Below are 21,475 nucleotides of genomic sequence, written 5' to 3'. Positions count from 1 at the left end.
TCACCTTCCCTTGTGTCCACACCCTTGGAATGGGCCCCATGTAGGCTCCTAGGCTTGGCGTCTTGGCCATGGGTTCCAAAGTTAGCTGCCTGAGTTCAGAAGGGAGCCAGGACTAGCCAGCCGTAGGTCAGATGAACCTGTCTGGGGGCTTATTGAACTCTCATTCCAGCAGTCAGCAGTATGACTAGGCAGCTGAGGATCCTAATGAGCAAGGCCGAGGTTGTCCCGTTGTCCTCTGCCCAAGGCAGGCCTCACGTGGGAGAGGATGCTCACTCCGAGGCCCTCGTTGCAGGAGAGCAGTGGGCAAGCATTAGTTCTGAAAGAACATGGAGAAGTAAATGTTTATCATCTTCAGATAGTGCAATTGTTGTTACACAGAAGACGAGTCGCTGCGAATCCGACTTGGCCTGGATGAGGAAGAGTTGGCAGAAGTTATTGAGTGACATTTCGGTTTGATGGAAGAAAACTTCCTCACACTGCAGGCGTTTAACAATAGAATAGCCTGAACCTGGACGTAGTGAGATCCCCATCAGTAAGGATCTGTACTCCGCTTAGATGGCCTCTTGTTGGGGATATTGGACAGGGGGCTTACACAGTGGGTTGGGGAGGGGACTGGGCTCAAGGCTAGTTTTCCAGATGAGAAGACAGGCTTTAGGAGGTTTGCCGACTTTCCCAGGACTTGCACCTAGATCTCTAGACTTGAGGACGGTGAATTTGATTTTCCATTTTGCTTCAGGCAAGATTCCCTGTTGGGGAAGGAGTTCAGGAGGCTAGAGCAGGCAGGACATTTGCCTGACCTTGAGAAAGGGGGCGTAGGAGAGAGCCAGCCAAGGAACATCAGAAACCCAGTATAAGGAGGTGGTCAGTCTGCTGGGGGAATTAAAGTGAGAAGTGGGCACCAGGAGAGATGAGGAAGGACAAAGGAGAGTGAAGCTCCCTTGTTTACAAACCTGCATTGAAAACGGAAATCAGCCAGATGACGAGGATTGTGATGTGCAGTGACCGCAGCCTGAGCAGAAGCTGAGAACCAAGTCCCCAAACTCCCCTGGAATGAGATTGGAGGCCGTCGCTGTCGGGATTCGGGATGCAGGGGACGTGCAGGGATCCTCAGGATGGCCGGGGCTCTGGCTCCCTGCACGAGTCCCCAGAATGCCACAGTTGAGCTCCTTTCCCTGGCCTGAGGGGCTCTGTCAGAGGACGCTGGCTGAGAGCTCCGGCTTCAGGGCAACTGGTCCAGCCTGCCAGCAGAGCTGAAGACATTGTCCACCAGCAGCACTCGGGCAGCCAGTGGCAGGTCCTGGAGCCGCCGGCTCCCCTCTGCCTTCAGAGACATCTTCATGAGCTGTGGTGGCCCCCACAGCTTCCTGTCTTTGATGAGCTGGAGGACAGACCCAGGATGCCAAGCACTGCCTGTGACTGGGCTTTCTCAAGGGTGTGGGGCAGGCAGGCCAGCCCCTCAGCCTGGTCCGACTCCGACTGACTCCTCTGGGAGGCCCACTGAAACCATTTGAGGAGGACAGGTAAGCGGGCGAGCTCAACCGATAATGCCCCCAGGGCTGGACAAACACCCAGAGGCGGACTGGCATCCCAGAGTGGCACATCGTGAAGGCAGACTGAGAGGCTTGAACCCAGGACCTCTGACTCCCAAGTCCAGGCTGGGCCTTTCCCTTCCCTGGGTCTTGTTTCTAAACAGCCAGCTCCTGGGGATCCAAAGCCATCCTGCCGTCAAGTCTTTGCTTTTTAATGGAGACAAGCATGGACGGAGCGATAATTTACTTATCTGGGAAGTGGACTTCGTTGCATCACAGAACGTATAACTGGAAGTGACCGTAGAAGTTATTTAGTTCAACTCCCTCATTTTTTGTAGATTTGAGATGCCATAGTGGAGATGGTTTTGGGCCTGGAGTCGGGAAGACCCGAGTTCAAATGTGGCCTCAGACCTGTATGCCCCTGGACAAAGCACTTAAACGTCTCTGCCTCAGTTTCCTCATCTGTAAAATAGGGGTAATGATAAACATCTACCTCCCAGGGGTGTTGTGAGGATCAAATGAGATAATCACTGTAAAGCCCTTGGCACAGTGCCTGACACGTAGTGGGTGCTCTCTAAATGTGAGCTATCATCATCATCATGCTGGTGGCATCAAGCTCCAAAGCCGCTCAGAGAAGTCAATCCTAGCAGTCGGTCCGCAGGACGAAGTGGCCTGGCAAGTAGCCCCTCCTGCCCCGGCCGTGACCTGCGGTTGAATGGGCAGTCTGTACGGTTAGTCCATCAGCATGGCTTTCTTGGGCAGGCCGGCACCGCCGATAGATGGGCCGCCGTGGCCCAGGAGGAACGGAGCCGGAGAGCGGCCCGATGGATTGTGCTTGAGAAACTGTGCCTGGTGTTCCCCAGCCCTCAGGCGCTCCCAGACACCACCTCGCTCTCACGCACCAGCAGTCTTCCGTGTTGTGGTGGGTCTTGGAAGGCTGAGATCTCAGGAGAAAGGCCGCCCCCCAAAGGGCTAAGAGTAGCGGACGTGGCACAGTTCCACCAAGACGGTGACCTGGCCAGCCGCTTGGGGAGACCCTGCCAGGATATGGAAAAGTGGCCCCAGAGAGTCGAGAGGCCACGTGGCCTCGCCAGGAGGGACCTCGGAGCACAGCAAGTGTGACAGCCAGGGCTCATCGGGATGGAGGCGAGCTCTGGCCACGTGGCGGTGCGGCTGCTCTCCGTGGCTTAGGCGCCTTTGGACTGGGTTTCCCTGTTACCTTTTGGGGTGAATTTCCGTTTTCCAGCTCCTCCTCTCCTGGGGAGCTGCCCCTTGGGCCAAAGAACAGAAAAGAGTAGCGCACATTGGCCAGCCTCCCCCTGTGGACCGCACGCGCAGTAGTCGGCACCCACAGAGAAGGGGAGGGTGGGGCAGGGGGTCCCTGGAACTCTGAGTGTCCCTTCTTGATGCAGATTAACCCTGACAAGGACAGCTCGGTCCTTCTGGACTGGGACCGAGTAAGAGTGTTTGACCGGGAGATCGCGCACATGTTCCTGAACATTACCAGGATGGAGAAGGAAGCCAAGGTGGGAACGTGCTTGTCTGGGGGACTGGGAAGGGCTGGGCCTTCAGGGCAGCTCACAGGTGGGCAGCGGGCTGGAGATGGGGCGTTCTCAAAGAGCTCCGAGCCTTCCTGACGGACGTGGCTTTGTCCTCTCTTCCAGGTGGAAGGGACCAGCCGAAAGGAGAAGGCCAAGCAGAGGCCTCTGGCCCTGAACACGGTGGAGATGCTCCGGGTGGCCAGCTCGTCTCTGGGTAGGTGGGGAGGTCGGGAGGCTCTCCCCATCTCAGCCACTTTACGGGCTCCAGGAAGCCGAAGGCCTCTGGCTGTGTCTCGGAGAATCCAGCCTGGGCCCTTTGACAGCTCCCTCTACTGGGTGGTGGGTGACTGAGGCCCTGGATTTGGCCTCGGACCCCCGGCTTCAGATCCTTTTCATTTGAGTACCAGCCAGGCGAGACCCTGGACAAGGCCCTTCCCCCTCTGCCAAAGGAGAAGGCCCTCCCACTCTCCCTTGGTGACCCGGGCTCTTTGTTGTAGGGATGGGGCCCCAGCACGCCATGCAGATAGCGGAGAGACTCTATACGCAGGGCTACATCAGCTACCCTCGGACCGAGACCACCCATTACCCAGAGAACTTTGATCTGAAGGGGTCTCTGAGGCAACAAGCCAACCACCCTTACTGGGCCCAGACGGTGAGTGGGAGCTGCAGCCGGGTGCCCCTCGCCCCAGGCGGGCCCAGGAGAGCGCTTCTCTCTGGAGGGTGGCGTGGCTGGCCAGAAAGTGGCCGCTCACCGGCTGCGGCCCCTGGCGTCGGGGGGCCTCCCACGCTGCTCAGGACCTTCCCGAGACCCGGCCCTGGAGCTGGGGCGTTGGCCGCGTGTGGGCTGGGCACGAGGAGCTGAGGGAACACTGGAGCCGGCCGCAGATGAAGCTGGCCTGCCTGGCTGCGGTCATTGGCCGGCCACACACCCTGGGCTGTTGGGCATCAGGGTCCAGCCGGGCCCAGGAGGAAGCAGGCCAGTCGGAGCAGAGCGGCTGCGTAGAGGCGGGCAAGGTTCACGGGATTTTAGGGGGCGTCAAGTCGGTGCGATGAGTGCGAGTGGCTCTGTGTGTGCTGGGTAAGCTTCGGGCCTACCGAGGCAGGACCAGAGCAGCCCTGCCCTGCCTCCAGGATGGGAGGGGGAGGAGGGAGAGAGCTCTGGCCCGGACACTGCAGGAAAGAGTCCCTTCCCTGCGCACCCCCCAGCCACGCCTTCATGGAGGCAGGGGCCAGTCTGAACAGAAGTCGGGAAGTGGAAAGGCCAGTGGTCTGGTGGCCGGAGCAACAGACATGCCTGCAGACGAGGGATGCGGAGCCGCAACGAAGCAGCCCTCGCCCTCGTCCCCTCTCGTCTGGGCGGTCTCTGCCCCCCACCCCCACCCCAGTCCGTCCCTGCTTGCCCCTCTGTAGCATCCCAACTCCCCAGCCCAGGATTTGAGGCCTCCCAACTTGGCACCAGCCTGCTTTTCAAGCCCCCTTGTGCTCGGGTCTCTCGGCCCCATCCTTCCCGTCCGGCACAAAGGCCGTCCCCTCAGGAAGCCTTCTGGGCCCCTCCCGTCTCTCCCCTTGAAGCGCTCTGGGTGCTGCCCCCACGGGCCAGGCTTAACACATTCTGCCTCGGTGGCATTCGCTGCCGACTCCTTGAGGCTGGGCCACGTCTGCGCCCGGGAGGGCTTCGACAAGCGTCTGTGGGCACCTTCCTGGACTCCCTTTGCCTCCTGGGACCTCCCTGCCTCCCTCCAACCCTGTGGCTGTGTCTCGTCTCTCTCAGGTGAAGCAGCTATTGGCAGATGGCATCAACCGGCCCCGCAAGGGCCATGACGCAGGGGACCACCCCCCCATCACGCCCATGAGGTCTGCCACCGAGGCAGAGCTAGGTAGGTGGGGCTGAGGCATGTGCTCTTTGGGGGCCCTGGAGAAGCTTGGGCTCAGGCCCCTCCCCTGGCCCGGGTTCTCTACAGAGGAGCCAGGTGGAGGCCAGCCCAGGGCCTCGGAGAGGGAGATGGGGAGGGAGGCCGAGAGCAGGGCTAGGGGCGGGGAGAGGTGCCCAAGCTGGGAAGTGGCACGAGCAGGGCCGATCCACAAGGCCAGGAGGGATGGGCAGGGTTAGGGGGCTGGAGCCTTACTTGGGGAGGGTGGGATAATGAGGGGTTATTGGCCTGCAGTATTTGACTGGGTTTCCGGGAGGACTTCCCAAGAGAGGCGGAAGCCCTGGATATCGAGTCAGGAGCACAGGTTCAAATCCTGATTCTTACTCATTCGGTAGTTTGGGAAAGTCTCTGCCTGTCCGAGCCTCAGTTTCCCCCCATGTAAAGTGGGGAGGAGAGTCTTAGAAGGACCCACCGCTGGGGCTCAGAGAGGGCACTGCCTGGCTCCCCTAAGAGGCCCTTCTCCCCTGGGGTAAAGAGCCAGGGTTTCCCCGGACAAGCTCCCGAGGAGCAGCAGGGGGTGAGGGCCTGAGGATGGGGTGGCAGAGCGAGCTTTCATGCCAGGCAGGTGCCCCTGGGTTCAGCGCGCAGGGCAGCCCCGTGGCCCGCTCCCGGCCTGAAAGCTGGCCCTCGGCTCGTTTCAGGGGGGGACGCCTGGAGGCTCTATGAGTACATCACCCGACACTTCATTGCCACCGTCAGCTATGACTGCAAATACCTGCAGAACACCATCTCCTTCCAGATTGGGCCAGAGCGTTTCACCTGCTCGGGGAAGACACTCCTCTCCCCAGGTGAGAAGACGGGGCCTTCCCCAGCGACACTGCTCGGGGCTCTGGCCAGCTCCCTGGAGCCTGTGAGAGCCCGGGGCACCTCCTGGGCCAGGCTGCTGTCCCCGGGCCCCTTTGTTCCACCTTTCACTCCTCAGGCCCAGATTCAGGGCCTGCTTTGTGCCAGCTGCTGTCCGGGACCCACACATGCCAAGGGGGCTCCAACCCAGGGAATGGCACCCAGGCCAGTCAGAGGGAAGCAGGGATGGCGGCTCACCCTTGGAGCGCCCCCACAAGGACCCCTCGGCCTCTGCTGCAGCTCTCCCGGGGGGAGGGCCCCTCAGAGAGGGCTTTAAGGTGTGAAAGGACTGCTTTCAGCTAGCATTAAATACCTCCTCTGAGTGGCCAGCCGGCCTAGTGAGGAGGGCCTGGCCTGGAGCCAGGAAAACCGGAAGTCAGATGTGGCCTCGGGCCCCTCCTAGCTGTGTGAGCCTAGACAAGTCCCGTCGCCCTGTTGTCCTCACTTTCCTCATCAGTAAAATGAGCTGGACCAGGAAATGGCAAACTTCCCCACGACCTCTGCCAGGAAACCCCACGGGGGGTACAGACCGACCCAGCCCCCGACTGAATGCCGCATGTGCCAGGCTTTCTCCTAAGCCCTGGGGCTCAGAACCCCAGGGAGCTCCCTGGCCAGGTATCTGCTAGGCATTCCCTGGCCCCTGCTTCCTCTCCTCCCCGTCAGGCCAGTCTAAGGTCATCAGGCCTTACTCGGGGCCTTCCCAAATCCCCTGCCCCCTAAGGCAGGATGCCCCTCCCCCCCTTCCTGAGGCCTGCTTCCTCCTCCAGGCTTCACTGAGATCATGCCCTGGCAGAGCATCCCCCCGGAGGAGAGCCTTCCCACCTGCCAGAAGGGGGACACCTTCCCCCTCAGCGAGGTGAAGATGCTGGAGAAGCAGACGAGCCCTCCCGACTACCTGACTGAGGCCGAGCTCATCACTCTGATGGAGAAGCACGGGATCGGTAGGTGCCCGCTCGGGCCTGCCCAGGGGCCGCCCATCCTCCCACCTGCCCCGTGGCTAGGCTCTGCTCTCCAGGGAAGAGAGGGATGAAGATGAATGGGGAGAGCTCTGGGGTGCACAGAATGCTCCGTCCTCGCCTTCTGTCTGCCATGATTAAGCACCTACTATGTGCTGGCAGGGAGGAGGAGCAGGTCTGTCCCCGAACGACAGATGGCGAACCTGAGGCTTAGAAAAGGGAATTGAGAGGCAGGCAGGCCGGCCTGGACACACGAAGTCCTGAGTTCCAGTCTGGCCTCAGACCCTTCTTAGCTGGATGACCTCGGACAAGTCACTTATCCCCATTGCCTAGCCCTCACCACTCTTCTGCTTTGGAGCCAACATACAGTATTGATTCTAAGAGGGAAGATGAGAGGAAGGGAGGGAGGAAGGAAAGAAAGGGAAGAAGGGAGCTGACTCCTCTCCCCCACACCTAAGCCCTCACTTTGGGGTTCTCCTGCCCCCCTTCTTCCCATCCATGTTTGTCAGCCCTGAGCTGCTGGAGGACCCCCGCCATTCATTCCCCCAAGCGGAGCTCCCTCTGCCCCCCAGACCCTCCCCTCCCACCCTGTGGCCCCCGCCGCGGCCCCCACCAGACTGCTCAGGAGCCTCGTCTCCCCACCTCAAGACTGACCAAGCGGGGAGTGCGAGTGCTTCGGGACCCGCCGCCGGCCCCTAGACACAGGCTCCACTGCTCTGTGCAGCTGATGGTGCGGAAGCTGCCTCAGGCCTGCAGGCAGGGGGGCACCCTGGGGAGGGGCCGGCAGCCACGAGGCTGGGGAGGCCCCAGGAGGAGGGGGGGCCGCCCCAGGGGAGAAGCTGTGCCTCACCCCACTGTGCCCCGGCTCCTAGGCACTGACGCCAGCATCCCTGTGCACATCAACAACATCTGCCAGCGGAACTACGTCACTGTGGAGAGCGGCCGCAGGCTGAGACCCACCAACCTGGGCATCGTCCTGGTCCACGGCTACTACAAGATAGGTGGGAGCCCCGGGAAGGTGGGGTGGGCCAAGGACGAAGCACATTTTAAGCATTTTAATCAATACCAGAACATAGAATTTCAGTTGGAACAGACTTTAGAGTATGACCTGCCAGAGCTAGCAGGGACTTGGACCGTAGCCATCAGGGCCTGAGACCTGGGAGAAGGCTTAGAACCTAGAACCCACGTTCAGAGCTGGGGAGCCTGGGAGCGCCGCAGTTCTTTCTCATCGGACAGATGTGCCAGGCCGGGAGGGCCCTAGATGGAGCAAGCGCACTTTTCTGAGCATTACTCCTGTGCCTGCTGGCACTGTGCTATGGGCTAGGGACTCGGAGACCCCCCACTCCCTCCCTCCCTCCCGCCTAAACCCTCTCGCCTCCGGGATCAGCTCTCTGTCCTCCAGCTTTCAGAGGCCTCCTTCACCCGCTCCTCCTGCCTTCCTAGTCTCCTCACACCTCCCTCCACGCACTTCCCGCTTCAAGCGACCGCCCAGGCCTCCTGGCTCTCTCACCCCAGTCTCCAGGCACCTTCACTGCCCTTTCCCCTGTGCCTGGAATGCCTGGCTCCCCTTCCTCACTGCTGGGCTTCCCTGGTTTTCTGCTAAAATTCCACCTTGCCCAGCAAGCCCTCCCTGTGCCCCTTCTCCCCAGGGCCTTCCCTGTGCCCCTCTTTGCTGCCATCTCCCCTCTAGTCTGTCCTGTGTGCCACTTGTTTGTCCCTGGCCATCTGCATGTCGTCTCTCCCTGTAGGCAGGGCCTCCATCCTGTGTCCTGGCACATAGTGGGTGCGGAATCGGTGTTGGCTGAGGATGGGCCCATGGCGGGGAAGCAGGGCACAGATGGGGGCGCTCAGTTAGTCAGCCACTCGGCAAACATGCAGACTTTTGGCCTGGGTCTCCCAAGGGGCTTCCACTCTAATGGGGGAGATGAGGGCATCCACACTCAATGCCACCTGATCAGAGGGAGGGCAAGTGCAGATCCCCACAGACACCCCACCCGAGCTGGATCAGGAGAGGCTCTCCAAAGGGAGCAGCAGTGAGGTGGAGGCCCAGAAGGCTGCATCTCAGGCAGACAGACAAGGCAGATGGAGGGTCCAGAATGCAGGGAGGAGGAGGAGCAATGCCTAATGAGGATGAAGAGCTGGCTGGGAAGATAGGTCGTAGAGGGCTTTAAAAGCTCAGCAGAAGTGCCCATATTTGATCTGAGAGGCAATAGGGAGCCATGGGAGGTGATTAAGCTATCTAGACAGATCTTCACTTACGGAAGATTATTTTGGTAGCAGTAGCTGTGATGTGTGAGATGGGACTGAAGTGGGGAGAACGTGGAGGAAGGGAGAATAATCCAGAGGAAGAAGGGGATGGGGCCTGAGCCAAGATGGAAGGTAGCTCAGGGAGTAGACAGGAGGAGTGAGAGACTGGCGAAGGTAGAATGAGAAGATTTGGCCACAGATGGGCTGTGTGGGGTGAGGGAAGGGAGAGGCAGGCGTCCAACCTACTACCAAGATTAGAGAACTGGGGAGCCTGGGAGGAGGGCAGGGCCTCAGACAGATTGGGAAGTTTGGAAGAAGGGAGAGTTTGGGAACAAGTTGGCTGAGGTGAAGATGTCTCTGGGGTGTCCGGTTGGGAAAGGCAGATGGAAGCTCAGAGGAGCCTTGGGTGCAGCAAAGGGTTTGCAAGGACTCTCCCTGCCTGAGGATGGCAGTTAGACCCAGGGGCACGGACAAGGTTACCAGGGGGCCCAGGAGAGAGAGAGAGAGAGCAGGAAAGAGGGCCTAGGCTTGGAGTGGGAGCCCTCAAAGGGGAGGGATAGGAGGAGAAGCTGGGGGGAGGTGAGCCTTCAGCCAGGAGGAGAGGATGTCCAAAGGTAACAGTCCCAGGACCTCTGGTAGCTAGCTGGTGGGTCTGCTGGGGTTGGCTGGTGTGTGTGTGGGGGTCAGTTTTGATTTTCTGTCTTGTGTCTGCTTCGCTTCATCTTGGAAAGAGCCTTAGGACTTCTCTGGGTCAGGTGGGGAGGCCAGATGAGGGTAGTTCTGTCTGGACTCAGGGGATAGAACCAGGAGGTCTGGTGCCCAGTACGAAGGCTGGTGTGGGCAGATAGAAGAGCCATGGCCCATGTGGGAAGGGCTTCCTTGGCAGGGGGTTGGTGCCTCCTCAGTGGAGGGCTGGAGGCACAGCTGGATGGGCACTGAGGGAACAGGGCACCTAGGAACAGCCCAGGTAGAGGGGTTCTTGGTACCCTCAAGTCAGTAGGGCCACATGGGAGGGAGCTGGCTCAGGAATGGACCATCCAAAGGCCTGGACAGGCAGGCTGTCAGGCCAGAGGCCTGGCTCAGACGGGGGACTCTGGGCAGCTGCTAACCCTGGCCCTCACCTCCATTTCTGGGCCAGATGCTGAGCTTGTGCTCCCGACCATCCGGAGCGCTGTGGAGAAGCAACTCAGCCTGATCGCCTTGGGCAAAGCTGACTACCACCAGGTGCTGGAGCATACCCTGAACATCTTTAAGAGGAAGTTCCACTACTTTGTGGACTCTATTGCAGGTGAGGCCCTTCCCCTGAGACCCTATCCATGCCCTGCCCTGCCCAACTCCCCAGCTCGGCCCAGCCAGGGCCCTCCTCGAACCAGCCAGATAAGCAGGGATATGGACTGCCCAGAGCTGGGATGTGAGCCCAGGTCTCCCATCTCTGTCCACATCCCATCCCTCCTCACCACATCAGCTAGGAGAAAGTGCCGCAAGGCCCTCTGGGAGGGCCCATCCCAAGGAGTGTGAATCTTAAAACTGCTCAGACTCTAACTTAGAAGATTTGTTTAAGCTATTCCTTTATTGTAACAAATGGAGGTACTTGATCAGGAATGTATTGGGAATTTTAACATTACTCCACCCATACTTAGGCATACCTTAGGGGAAGATAAAGTTGTAAACTCCTAATGGAACAATGAAAAGTCCCCAACTCATACTTATAGTAAAGCTAGAACCTTAAGCTAGGTCTATTTTTAGATCTAATACAAAAGGGTGCTCAGTACCTATAAAGGTTAAATTAATCACTAAAAGGTCAAGCAGCTTACAAAAGGCAAGCTAAACAAAAGAGTTGTGAAGTTTTAGTCTACCCAGAGAAGTTGAGAACAAAAGAAGATGTGAACTAAGAATGGACAGTCCTGGGGAAAATGTCTACTGTGATTGGTAGATGTGAAAATTTAGGAGAGGTGACATAAGAGAAATTTCTCTTTAAAAGGAGCTGTCTGAACCAGTTCAGGGAGGTCGGGAGTTGGAGTTCTGGAGTTAGTGTGGAGGAGCTGGCTCTCTGAACTTAGTTGGAGTTTGGAGTTAGTTGGAGGAGCTGGGTCTCTGAACTCAGTTCAGGAGTTGAGGATTTCAGTGAAGGACTGGAGTTTTGCTTTAGGATGATCTTGTGGTGAGTGATTAAAGACTGACTAGTCTCTCTTAAGGCTCAGGCCTAGGCCAATTCATACTATTTTCTCTTATTCTCTCTCTCTCTCTCCCTTTCCTTAATTCCTTCATTTGTATTAATTAAAATCTCCATAAAACCCAGCTGACTTGGGTATTTTCATATTTGGGAATTTTTCCCATGGCGACCACTTATTTTTTATTTAAATCAAGACACTAAAAATTATCTTTACAGTTTTGGCAATTCACAGTCTTGAAACCCACATTTTTCATGGTTACAGGAGCCACCCACAGCGGATAAGAAAGCCCTGCTCCTGGGCCCTAGGAAGGGTGATTCCATCCTCTCCTGCTCACAAGGCCTTTGTTCAAGGCTGGGTGTGCACCAATACTTCCCTAAGAACATGGGGCCTTCTTGGAACCCACAGTCTGGCAGAGGTCCACACTATCCAAGCCATGCCCAAGATGATGAGATCAGGGAGATTGAGCCTTTCCTGGGGGCACAATCATCCTTTATTAAGTACCTGCTATGTTCAAGAGGGTTAGGGACAGTACTGAGAGCTGGCTGACCTGCCCAGGCTCACGCGGCCAGTGGAGGCTCTTGACATCAGGCCTACTGGCTCCAAGATCAGTACTTTGTCTGCTATCCTACGCTGGCTCTCAGACTGCGTTTATAACAATTGGCTTCCTTTCCAAGTGCCTCATTTCCCCTAAGAGTGGACTCTCTCTAGCCTCAGGAGGAAGCCATGCTCTCATCAGTGTGCAGCTTCCCTCCTGTGCTCAGTTTAAGGATTATTCCAACTCTCCGGCTACATGCTCCTGTGATCAGTGTGCCCATTCTAAGGGAGTGAAGGCCCAGAGAGGTTAGTGACCTGCATGGGATCCCATAATGGAATAGAGCCGAATCTGAAGGCTATACTCCAAGCCAGGCATTGTCTCCATGACCTTCCCCTGCCTCCTGAAGGCCTTGTGGGCAGTGCTGAGGGAGCCCCAGGGAAATAGGCCATGCGCCCTTCCTTTCTTGAGCCTGGAATCCACAAGGGAACATGATATATCTTCAAACCCCTCGAAATGGGGATTGGGGTGGATGGAGAGGGGGTTCTCCCAGTTGACACTGAGGCCACCATGAGACAGCAGACGGGAACACGGAGCTACTTTTAAACCAGCCCAGGCCTAGTGTTCTCTAGAATATTTGTGGTAGAAAGAAGTCAGGCAAATCTAGCAGCATTGATTAAGCACAGATTGTGGGCCAGGCACAAGAGGATCCCATACAAGCAAAAAGAGACAGTCCCTGCCCTCAGAGAGCTTACATTCTAATGGGGGAAGATATCTGTGGGGGAAGAGGGGTGGTTGTGATGGGGAAATCAGGAAGGTCAGGAGTGTAAGAATTTAAAATTTAGGTTTTATGCTAAATAGGAGAATTCTATAGTAATATTGTGTTTGCTGACTTAAAGATAATATAACTCAAGTCAAAATGACTTTTTAGTAGCTTTATTTACAAAGAGGTGGAAAGAGTGAAACTGGGAAAAATGTAAGAAGGAAATAGAGAATTATCTAGCCTGTCACCCTAAGCGCTGCTCCAGTGTGGGGCTTAGCCTCGGCAGGGCTCAATAATCTTCAACCAGAGGACCAGGTGGTGTCTTCAACAAGGGTTCCACCAACGCAGCCTCCTCCAGGAAAGGAAGACCTCTCCAGAACCAATCTCTCCAGAAGCCAAGAAAGGAAGGTCTCGCTGGAATGAATCTCTCCGGAAGGCCCGGTACTCACCCAGCTCACTGGTGCAGGATCCGGGGAGAAGTCCAAAAGAAGTCACAAGGCGAAGTTGTCCTCCAAAGAACAAATGCAAAGGAGAAGGTCCCAAGGTGAAGTCTCAGGAGTAGTCCAAAGGAGAAGCTCCAAGCAGAAGGTCCAAGCCAAGATTCCTTGGTCGGGAAGTTCAGGACTTTTTATAGTCCTTTTTCCACATCCCTTTCTGTCCCTTCCTCCACTTTATGGGAACCAATTGCAGTCTTTCAATTTGCCTAGCACTGCCCAAGGGCAGAACAGTATCTCTGGAGTTTATCACCCACTCTAGCAAGTGACTTGTGAATTCTCTTACTTAGTGTTAAGTAGGGGTACTTAAGTTTTTGACTAATTTAAAAATTGCTGATTGCTAGACTAAGAGAATTTGATTCACTCTTCACAATCACCCCCTGTGATCCTTGGGAGATTAGTCTCTCTAATGAATCATTTATCATAACCAGATTATGCCTCTAAAGATCTTCTAGCTAAAGGTGCATACAATAAAGCACTTTTCTAAGAGGAAACTACAATAGTTGGAGATGAGGGAAATAAAAGAGAGAGAGAACAAAACTAATGTTTGCTAGGCATATTGACAAAAAAAACAATTAGGAGGCAGTCCCCTTTGGAATAAGAGTTTACATTCAGAATAAATGTGTTCAACCCCTTTCAGTTCAATCAGTTACATCCCAAAGTTCATTCTGGATCTTCTGATGCACTGTAAGTTTCTTTATAGCACTTTCTCCAAACAGTTCACTTTCTTGATTCAAGGAATTAGTGAGCTTCTTTTCCTGAATTTTTTCTCAAAAATTTTTAAATCTTGGATTTCATGAAAATTATACAATCCCCCTGAGGAGGGTATTGACCAACACCTGGATCAACTCAGGATACATGGTTGAGTTATGGGTATGAATCAAGTGTCGAAAGAAAAACCAAAAATACAAAAAAAGAAAAAAAATGGTAAAAAAAAACTTTGGGAAGAAAGAAAATCAAAACCAAACTATCAAAATTTATATAAAAATTTCTATGTAAAAAAAGAATAAATCCATAACAGGTTCTTAAATCAGGATCCAATTAAAGTTATTTCTGCCCCACAAGTCTGTAGGACAAATGCAGTAATATAGCACTTACCCATTGGCAGCCAGGACTACAGAAAGTTGCTACACTGTAAGAGAAAAAAGGATTAAATTTTAATGTAAAAGGGAAATATTCCCTTCTGATTTTACCTTCACCTTCAGAGATAGGGGAGCCAAAATGGCAGCCAAACTTAGGTATTTGTTGGAATGTGGCACAGGGACACCCTCCCTGGAGCTGCCATTCACCTTTAATTCTCTTTTATCCCTGCTTCTAATTGGCTACTAAGCAGATAAGCACAGGCTCTCAGAAAAAGCAGAGGTCCTGACACCAGAGAGCCTGGGTCCTGCTTATGTCCCTTTTAGTCTGTGAGACTCTCCATAGACTTTCTGCCATCCAGGCTCTTGTTTCTCCTTTGGTGGCATTGGATGACTTCTCAGGGTTCTTTGGGTTCTAAAAGCCTGCAAACTCTTCAGTATCTCTTGAACCCCTTCATTTGCCCTCACCCCAGCTCCCTTACTGCTTTGCCTTGGAGTTTGCTTGCTCCCCTTTGTCCTCCTGTCTTTGAGTTGCTCCTTATCCTTGACTTCACCTGAACTCTCCTCCTCATCGCCTTGTTCCCACCTGCGTATTTTCCTTCTGAGCTAGGAATGCCTGGTACCCTTCTCCCCCCCCCCCCCCCCCATTCCTATCATTTAAAGAGATTTTTCTTTTACTTCTATTGATGCCTTTTCTTTTCTATCAGGTATGTGCAGATATGCCCCTTTCTCTACCCTCCTTTTAGCTCTGAATAATGGCAAAGCAAGCTGGCCTCTCCAGAGGTCTTGTCTGGCAGTATGGGCAGCCTTCTTTGGGGGGCTCAGCTTTCAAAGATGGTGGTGTCTAGGGTGCTTCTCGCCTCTTATCCAGATATCAGAGTGGTTGCCATGGAGGACCACAGGGCCTTTGGTGCTTTGTCCCTTTCCTTGACGTCTCTTGTGACTGTTGTTGCTTCATTCTGTGGGAGTCCGTGTGTCTTGCTCTTTGTCTTTCTGTGATATTTCAGGTTAGTGGAGGAGTAGAGTAACAGAATTTAGGGTTAGGGTTAGATCTAGCTGTAATATCTAGGCTGTATCTAGCCTCATGGTTGCCATGACTGGGCTCCAGAAAGAACCAAATTCTCTGAATTAAACCAGCTAAACACCCAATTCCAGTGTTTAGTCATTCCCCAGTCAATGGGTTACTGCTTTGTTTCCAGCTCTTTGCTATTCCAGAAAGGGCTGCCGGATGGTTTGCTGACAGTGGGGCCCCTTTCTCTCCTTGCCTTCTTTGGCGCTTATTAATTGTAGTGGGGACTCTGGGTCAAAGGGTGGGTGGGAACCGTTGAGTCACTTTCCTCTCTGGTATTTCCAAAATGTTTCTGGTTTATTTGGCCCATTGGATGGCTCCACCTCACTCTGTTGGCCTGCCCCCAGGCCTCTCACAATGGGCCCTCTCCATCTCTGAGCATCTTTCTCAGTTTGAGTGTAAAATGGCACCTCAGCCTTGTTTTGATTTGTATTTTTCTCACTATTTGTGATTTATTAGTTAACAGGCCTCTAGTCTTTTGAGAAATGTTTATTTCTCTTGCTGTCTCTTCCTTCTTGCACTGCGCCACTGGCAGCTCTTGTCCTTGAGGGCTTCTTCCTGCCTTCATAAACTCCTCTGAATCGGCCACTTTGGATGGGATACGGGATGTTTTCCTCACCACAGCCCAAAGAAGCCGGCGCCCCATCTTAGAAGGGAGGCGAATCACATGTCCGAGCTAGAGCTTGGCCCCTCAGGCCTTTGGTCTGCCACTCCTCTGCTGCACCTGCTGCCTCCTCTTGCTTATCGCTCATCTCTTGGGCTAGGGCTGCTTGTGCCCACATCTGGTGGCTCCTCATGAGGCCAGGCACCGGGTCTCCCTCAGTTTTGGTTTCCCCCAGAGCTACACCCAAAGTAGTGCCTATTCTGGGTTCTTAGTAGGTGTTTATTGGACAAACGAATGAGCTGGACTGATGAAGACAGTAGATTTGCCTGGCACGTGGGGCTTTGGGCAGTAGGGAGAAGCAGCCATTGACATGGCCTCGTGCCTCTAGTTCCGCTGGCCCGCTGGCTCCATGCTGGCTTTCCCCGGTGCCAGCTCCTTGAGCTCCTGTGTTACCCAGCCTGAGTCGTGCCAGCCTCATCTGACATCGGGTCCTACGCACTCACCGCTCTCGGGTGACCTGCCTCCCCGTCTATGCTGGCCAGCATCGAGTGGCAGCCTGGGCACAGGAACATCGGATGAGCATCTCACCGTTTTCTTCCTTTAGGCATGGATGAATTGATGGAAGTGTCTTTCTCGCCCCTCGCTGCCACTGGCAAGCCTCTCTCCCGATGTGGGAAGTGCCATCGCTTCATGAAGTATATCCAGGTAAGAACCCCCGGAACCGCGCCGAGGTCGAGGGGAACGCCGGGCCAGGCCGCGGTCTGCCTCTGCACGCCCAAGCAGAGATGGTAGCCATGGAGCTGGGGGCAGGAAGGAGCCAGCTCGGAGACCCACAGAAAGGGAGGGGGCCTGAGGGCTGTTGCCCCTGCGGTCTGGAGGGGAACGGCAGGCTGTGAGGCGTGGATGTCCCTGCGGTTCCTCCTCGGGGCTTCATGCTTTGTTTTTGTGACTTGCTTGCAGGCCAAGCCCAGCCGCCTGCACTGTTCTCACTGTGACGAGACCTACACCCTCCCCCAGAACGGCACCATCAAACTGTACAAGGAGCTCCGGTGCCCGCTGGACGACTTTGAGCTGGTCCTCTGGTCCTCGGGGTCCCGGGGCAAGAGCTACCCTCTGTGCCCATACTGCTACAACCACCCGCCCTTCAGGGACATGAAGAAAGGTAGAACGCGCGGCCAGGGCTGCCCGGGGGGCGGCTGGGCTCCAGAGGCTGTGGGTGGTGAAGGCCGGGCAGAGAATGCGGCTGACGCATCCCGTGCCCCCCGCTCAGAGAGGGCTCTCGAGGCTCTGTGGGCAGGAGCTGGGTTTGGAAAGGAGGGAAGAGGCCCAGAAGCCGCCTTCCCCAACCGTGGAAGCCGCTCTGTAGAGTCTGCATGCTGGGGCAGGCAGAAATCAGAAGCCGTGGCCGAGGGGCATCCTGGGAAAGTCACTGAGCCTTCCCCCCCTCCCCCTGGCCTCCATTTCCTTATCTGTGAAGTGGGAATAATGGCGTGTGACTGGGAGAACAGCCTTTGGACAGCAGTAGGGCTTCCAGGCCAGAAGCACCTGCTGTGCACTTGGGCCTGGGCTGGTTTGGAGGAGGAGGCAGAGGCTGGGCTCTGAACTCATTGAACGGCCCAAGGAGGGAGTTCCTCAGACCCCATCGGTGCCCAGTGGAGGGCTGTTTGCAGGGTCAGCAAAGGGATACCAAGACCACGTCTGTCCTGCAGGAGCCCCAGGGAGCTCTGGGGCAGGGGAAGGGCCCAGCCACTGGGGTGAGGGGCAGATCGAGGAACAAGGGGGGCTTCTCAGAGGAGGCCCGCTGCCACTGAGAGCTGAAGGGGACGAGATTCCAGGAGGCAGCGAGAAGGGCATCCTGGGCATCACTTGGCCCAAGGCAGAGGGTGGGAGGCACATAGAGTGAAGCTGGGTCAGGGTGAAGGAGGCCACTGGAGCCCCAGCGGTGGGACACGCTTTAGGGAGATCACGTGAGCTGCTGTTGGAGGATTGGAGGCAGGGAGGCCCCCCGAGTCTCTGAGCAGAGGAAGATTTCCTTTGGACAAGGGAGACGGGGTCTGGCTTTAGAAAGGGGAAGCTGCTATGGTATTGGCAGATGAGCACAGAAAAGCCGGGCTTGGCTGCAGCCTGGCAGATGAGCTGGGGCGGGGGGTTCATTTGGGGCTGGACCGGGGCTCTCTAGCTCTTTGTTTCACCTGGATTGTCTCTGGAACCCTCCCCCCCTCCATTCATTCAACCTCGGAGCTGTCCTGGTTCATCCCAGAGGGCCAGGGGCTGTCTATGACCCCCCCCCCCCCAGGGAGCCCCGAGCTCCTGGCCAGTGGCTGCCCTGGAGTTGGGCTCACAGCCACGGCCGCATCTTCCTCTTGTCTCCTCCTGCAGGGATGGGCTGCAACGAGTGCACACACCCCTCGTGCCAGCACTCGCTCAGCATGCTGGGCATCGGCCAGTGCGTGGAGTGCGAGAGCGGCGTGCTGGTGCTGGACCCCACGTCGGGCCCCAAGTGGAAGATGGCCTGCAACAAGTGCAGCGTGGTGGCGCACTTTTTCGAGAACGCCCACCGCGTCCGCGTGTCCACAGACACCTGCGAGGCCTGTGAGGCCGCCCTGGTGGACGTGGACTTCAACAAGGCCAAGTCACCCCTGCTGGGCGATGAGACCCAGCACACGGGCTGCATCTTCTGTGATCCTGTGTTCCAGGAGCTGGTGGAGCTGAAGCATGCGGCCTCGTGCCACCCCATGCACCGCAGCGGGCCCGGAAAGAGGCAGGGGCGCGGGCGGGCCAGGGGCCGGCGGCCCGCGGGGAGACTAAACCCCCGGCGGCCCAAGGACAAAATGGCAGCCCTGGCCGCGTACTTTGTATGACACCGCCTCCCTTTAAGGTCCAGCCCCACCATTAAAGCTATTTCTCTTCTTCATAGGGAGGACCGTGGGCCTCTTTGTGGCCAGCACAGGCAGCCCTCAGCTGGGCTCTGATCTGACTTCCTTCTTCCGTCCCAGAGGCCTTAGGGCCTTGGCGGGGTACATTCCCAGACTGCTAGGGCTTTGGCCCTTCTTGGCTGGGCTGAACCTCTGGGCTGCGCTCAGAGCCCGGGCTAGGCTCCCTTACGGAGGCCCTTCTTTTCCATCCTGCACCAGGCTGCTCCTTGGCCTTCAGAGCTCTCGAGAGGTCACCGATCGGAGGGAATGAAATGGGCCCGAGGCAGAACCTTCCCACGGAGGGCCCGGGCTGGTGGGCTGGCTCCTCCCGCCCCACGTGGGGCCCGGAGCTCTAAGCACTTCCCTCCGCACTTACTGTGCGGCTAACACTGTACCAAGTGGCAGCACAAAGATGACCCTGCCTGCCCTCAAGGAGCTCCCATTCCAAAGGGCAACAGCCCGTTGAGAGGAGGGCCTGGCTGCGGGCACAGCAGCGTGAGGAGGGGAAAGGCGGTGGCACTGCCCTCCCCCGTTCCTCCCAAGCTCCTGCTCCCCAAGCTGTAATTAGTGATGGAGCTGACAGGCTTTCTCTGCTGAACAAAAGCCTAATTATACCTTCTGGGCCCCGCAGGCAGGCTGGGGAGGAAGGGGAGGAGCTGGCTGTCTCGGTGTCCTTCAGGCCCCCCACTACCCATCCACCCCACCCCCAGCATCCTCCACCAGTGGTGGGGGGGGGTCTCTCCTGGCCCTTACGGTCCCCAGTGGGCCAAGGGCCCCCCTCCTGTCTCTGAAAGGGTGGGTGGCACCAGAAAGGCCTGCAAGCAAGATTCTGCAGCAAGCCTAAACCACCCCCCGGAATAGAAACAGTCCCTGTGCACACCCACGGCCCGGGAGGGAGCCAGGAGAAGAGCCGGGATCTTCTCTAATCCCTCTGCTGCATGCTCTGACCCTGGGGGAGTCCCATCCCACATCCTGGGGGCAGACTGCAGCTGTAGACTCCTGCACTGCCTGGCATCCCAGGTTTGCCACCCTGACTGGTTCACTGCCTTCAGGCTAATCGCACACACTCCCTGCCCTGGACCTCAGTTTCCCCATTTGTAAAGGAGGTTGAATGAGATCCCTCACGTCCCTTCTGGATGAACGTCTGTGATTGTCTCCCCGACCTTGATGACTGCAGGGCAGCCCCTCTTGAGAAGCCCAGAGACAAGCTGGCAAGAATCCAAGAGGGGTGCCCGAGACGGTGAGGGAGACGGCAGCGGAGGAACCAGGAAAGCCTTGCTGGGGGAAAATGACTGCTGCCTCTGGGAAAGAGGGCTCGGCCATTGGCTCAGCCACGCTGAGGATGCAGAAACTCCTGAAGGTCCGATCACATGTGGGTGTCCCAAAGCCCATGTTAGGTGCTGCTGTGTGTCCATTTTACAGATAAGCTGAGGCTGAGAGTGTGGGAGACTTGTCCAAGGCCACATGCCTAGTGAATAGGTGAAGCAACATTCAAACCCGGTCTCCCTGGGGCTCTCTGCACTCAGCGAAATGAGAAGGGGTGAGTTCCCCGTCCCTGGAGGGCTTTAGGCTGAGACTAGATGGCCACTAGGGGAGGGCCAAGAAGGATTCTGCCTGGGTATTGGCCGGACAGTCGGATTGTGTGAGTCAAAGGCCTCTCCAGTCCTTGAGCTCTGCCATCCCCGGTGTCGGGGAGCCTAGCATGGGGCGCTTGGGAAGGGCATCCTGCTGCCCGGGAGCCTCTGTCCTCGGGAGAGTTGTCCTCCTCCCTCTGATCGAATTTGGATCAGAAGCATCGCTGAGGCCAGCAGATGGCGCCATCGCTCCAAATGTGTGCTTCCCTGTAGCTACCGCAGGCTGGTAGAGTTGTAGAGGACTGGGTGGGTGTTCCAAAGACCAGGGTTCAGGGTCCCCTTCAGCCACCCAGGCCTCGGTCTCCTTGGTCGGGGCACGCTGCCTTGGACCTGCTAGAAGCTCAGCACTTGCTGCCTGGCCAACAGGACCTCCCAGGCTCCTTCCAGCGGGATCCTTGACATGAGGGAGCCCCAAAGTGCCTGGGGGATGGTGGCTTGTGACTCACCTCCGATCGCCTCGGCCTGGGAGATGGTCCTCCCTCGGAGGATGGCCCTGGGCCAGTCAGTGAGTGCCTCGGGACATGGGGGCGGGTGGAGGGAGTTGCTTGTACAGTGGGGGCCATCCCTGGTGGAAGGCTCTTCGGGAGCCCCAGACACTGATGTGAGCACTCCCCCCCCTCCCCCCCCCTATGGACTGGATCCCCGATGCCAATCCTGCCTTTGGCTCTGCCAGGGAGGACGGGGCAACCCCCCAGGTCCCGTCGGGGCTGGGGCTGGGGGAGCCAGAACCATGGAGGTCCGGCCCCGAGGTGAAGCCCACAAGCGGCCATCTATCTTTCCAGGGATGGCCGTCCGGGAGGAAGATCCCGTTTCCTCCCAAGGCAGGCGGGCAGCGGCCACAGCCACTTTGGGACCCCGCTAAGCAGGCCAGGAAGTCTGGGCTCCCCCAGACTCCGGGTCCGGCCCTCTCGTGCACGGTGCCTTCTAGTCCCCGCTTCTGGAAGCTTTCGGTCCGCGTCCAAAAGAGCCTCCCCAGAGGAGAAGTGCACGGTGACGGGGGAGGCTGGGAAGGCTCGGCACCTCGCGAGAGGACGCTAGAGATATGGGTAATGGGGGAAGGCCTCAGGGAGGGGTGGCGTCCTGGGTGTCGTGGCCCTTCTTCGGCCCGCAGACACGGCCACAAGGGAGGTAACGTGGAAAGAAGCCAGAGAAGAGGGGTGTTCG

The 21,475-nt window shown here is 56.8% G+C and overlaps 1 protein-coding gene across 4 annotated transcripts in view; it reads left to right on the top strand.

The window, feature by feature from the left end:
• Positions 1-18,676, top strand: part of TOP3B (DNA topoisomerase III beta) — a 30,056-nt gene extending 11,380 nt beyond the window's left edge. For all 4 annotated transcript variants that reach the window (XM_016432507.2, XM_007490398.3, XM_001363833.4 and 1 more), the window contains 11 exons: positions 2,942-3,055; positions 3,194-3,284; positions 3,568-3,722; positions 4,842-4,947; positions 5,643-5,789; positions 6,612-6,785; positions 7,673-7,801; positions 10,186-10,335; positions 16,367-16,467; positions 16,723-16,924; positions 18,142-18,676. In XM_016432507.2, the coding sequence (XP_016287993.2) occupies positions 2,942-3,055; positions 3,194-3,284; positions 3,568-3,722; positions 4,842-4,947; positions 5,643-5,789; positions 6,612-6,785; positions 7,673-7,801; positions 10,186-10,335; positions 16,367-16,467; positions 16,723-16,924; positions 18,142-18,623 (1,851 nt within the window). In that variant the 3' untranslated portion in view covers positions 18,624-18,676. The remainder of the gene's footprint in view (positions 1-2,941; positions 3,056-3,193; positions 3,285-3,567; positions 3,723-4,841; positions 4,948-5,642; positions 5,790-6,611; positions 6,786-7,672; positions 7,802-10,185; positions 10,336-16,366; positions 16,468-16,722; positions 16,925-18,141) is intronic.
• The last annotated feature ends 2,799 nt before the right edge of the window (positions 18,677-21,475 follow it).

The sequence above is a fragment of the Monodelphis domestica genome, chromosome 3 (assembly GCF_027887165.1).
Source record: "Monodelphis domestica isolate mMonDom1 chromosome 3, mMonDom1.pri, whole genome shotgun sequence".
Classification (NCBI taxonomy): domain Eukaryota; kingdom Metazoa; phylum Chordata; class Mammalia; order Didelphimorphia; family Didelphidae; genus Monodelphis; species Monodelphis domestica.
The sequence above is the reverse complement of the archived record's forward strand: the minus strand, read 5'-3'. Positions and strand labels throughout refer to the sequence as shown.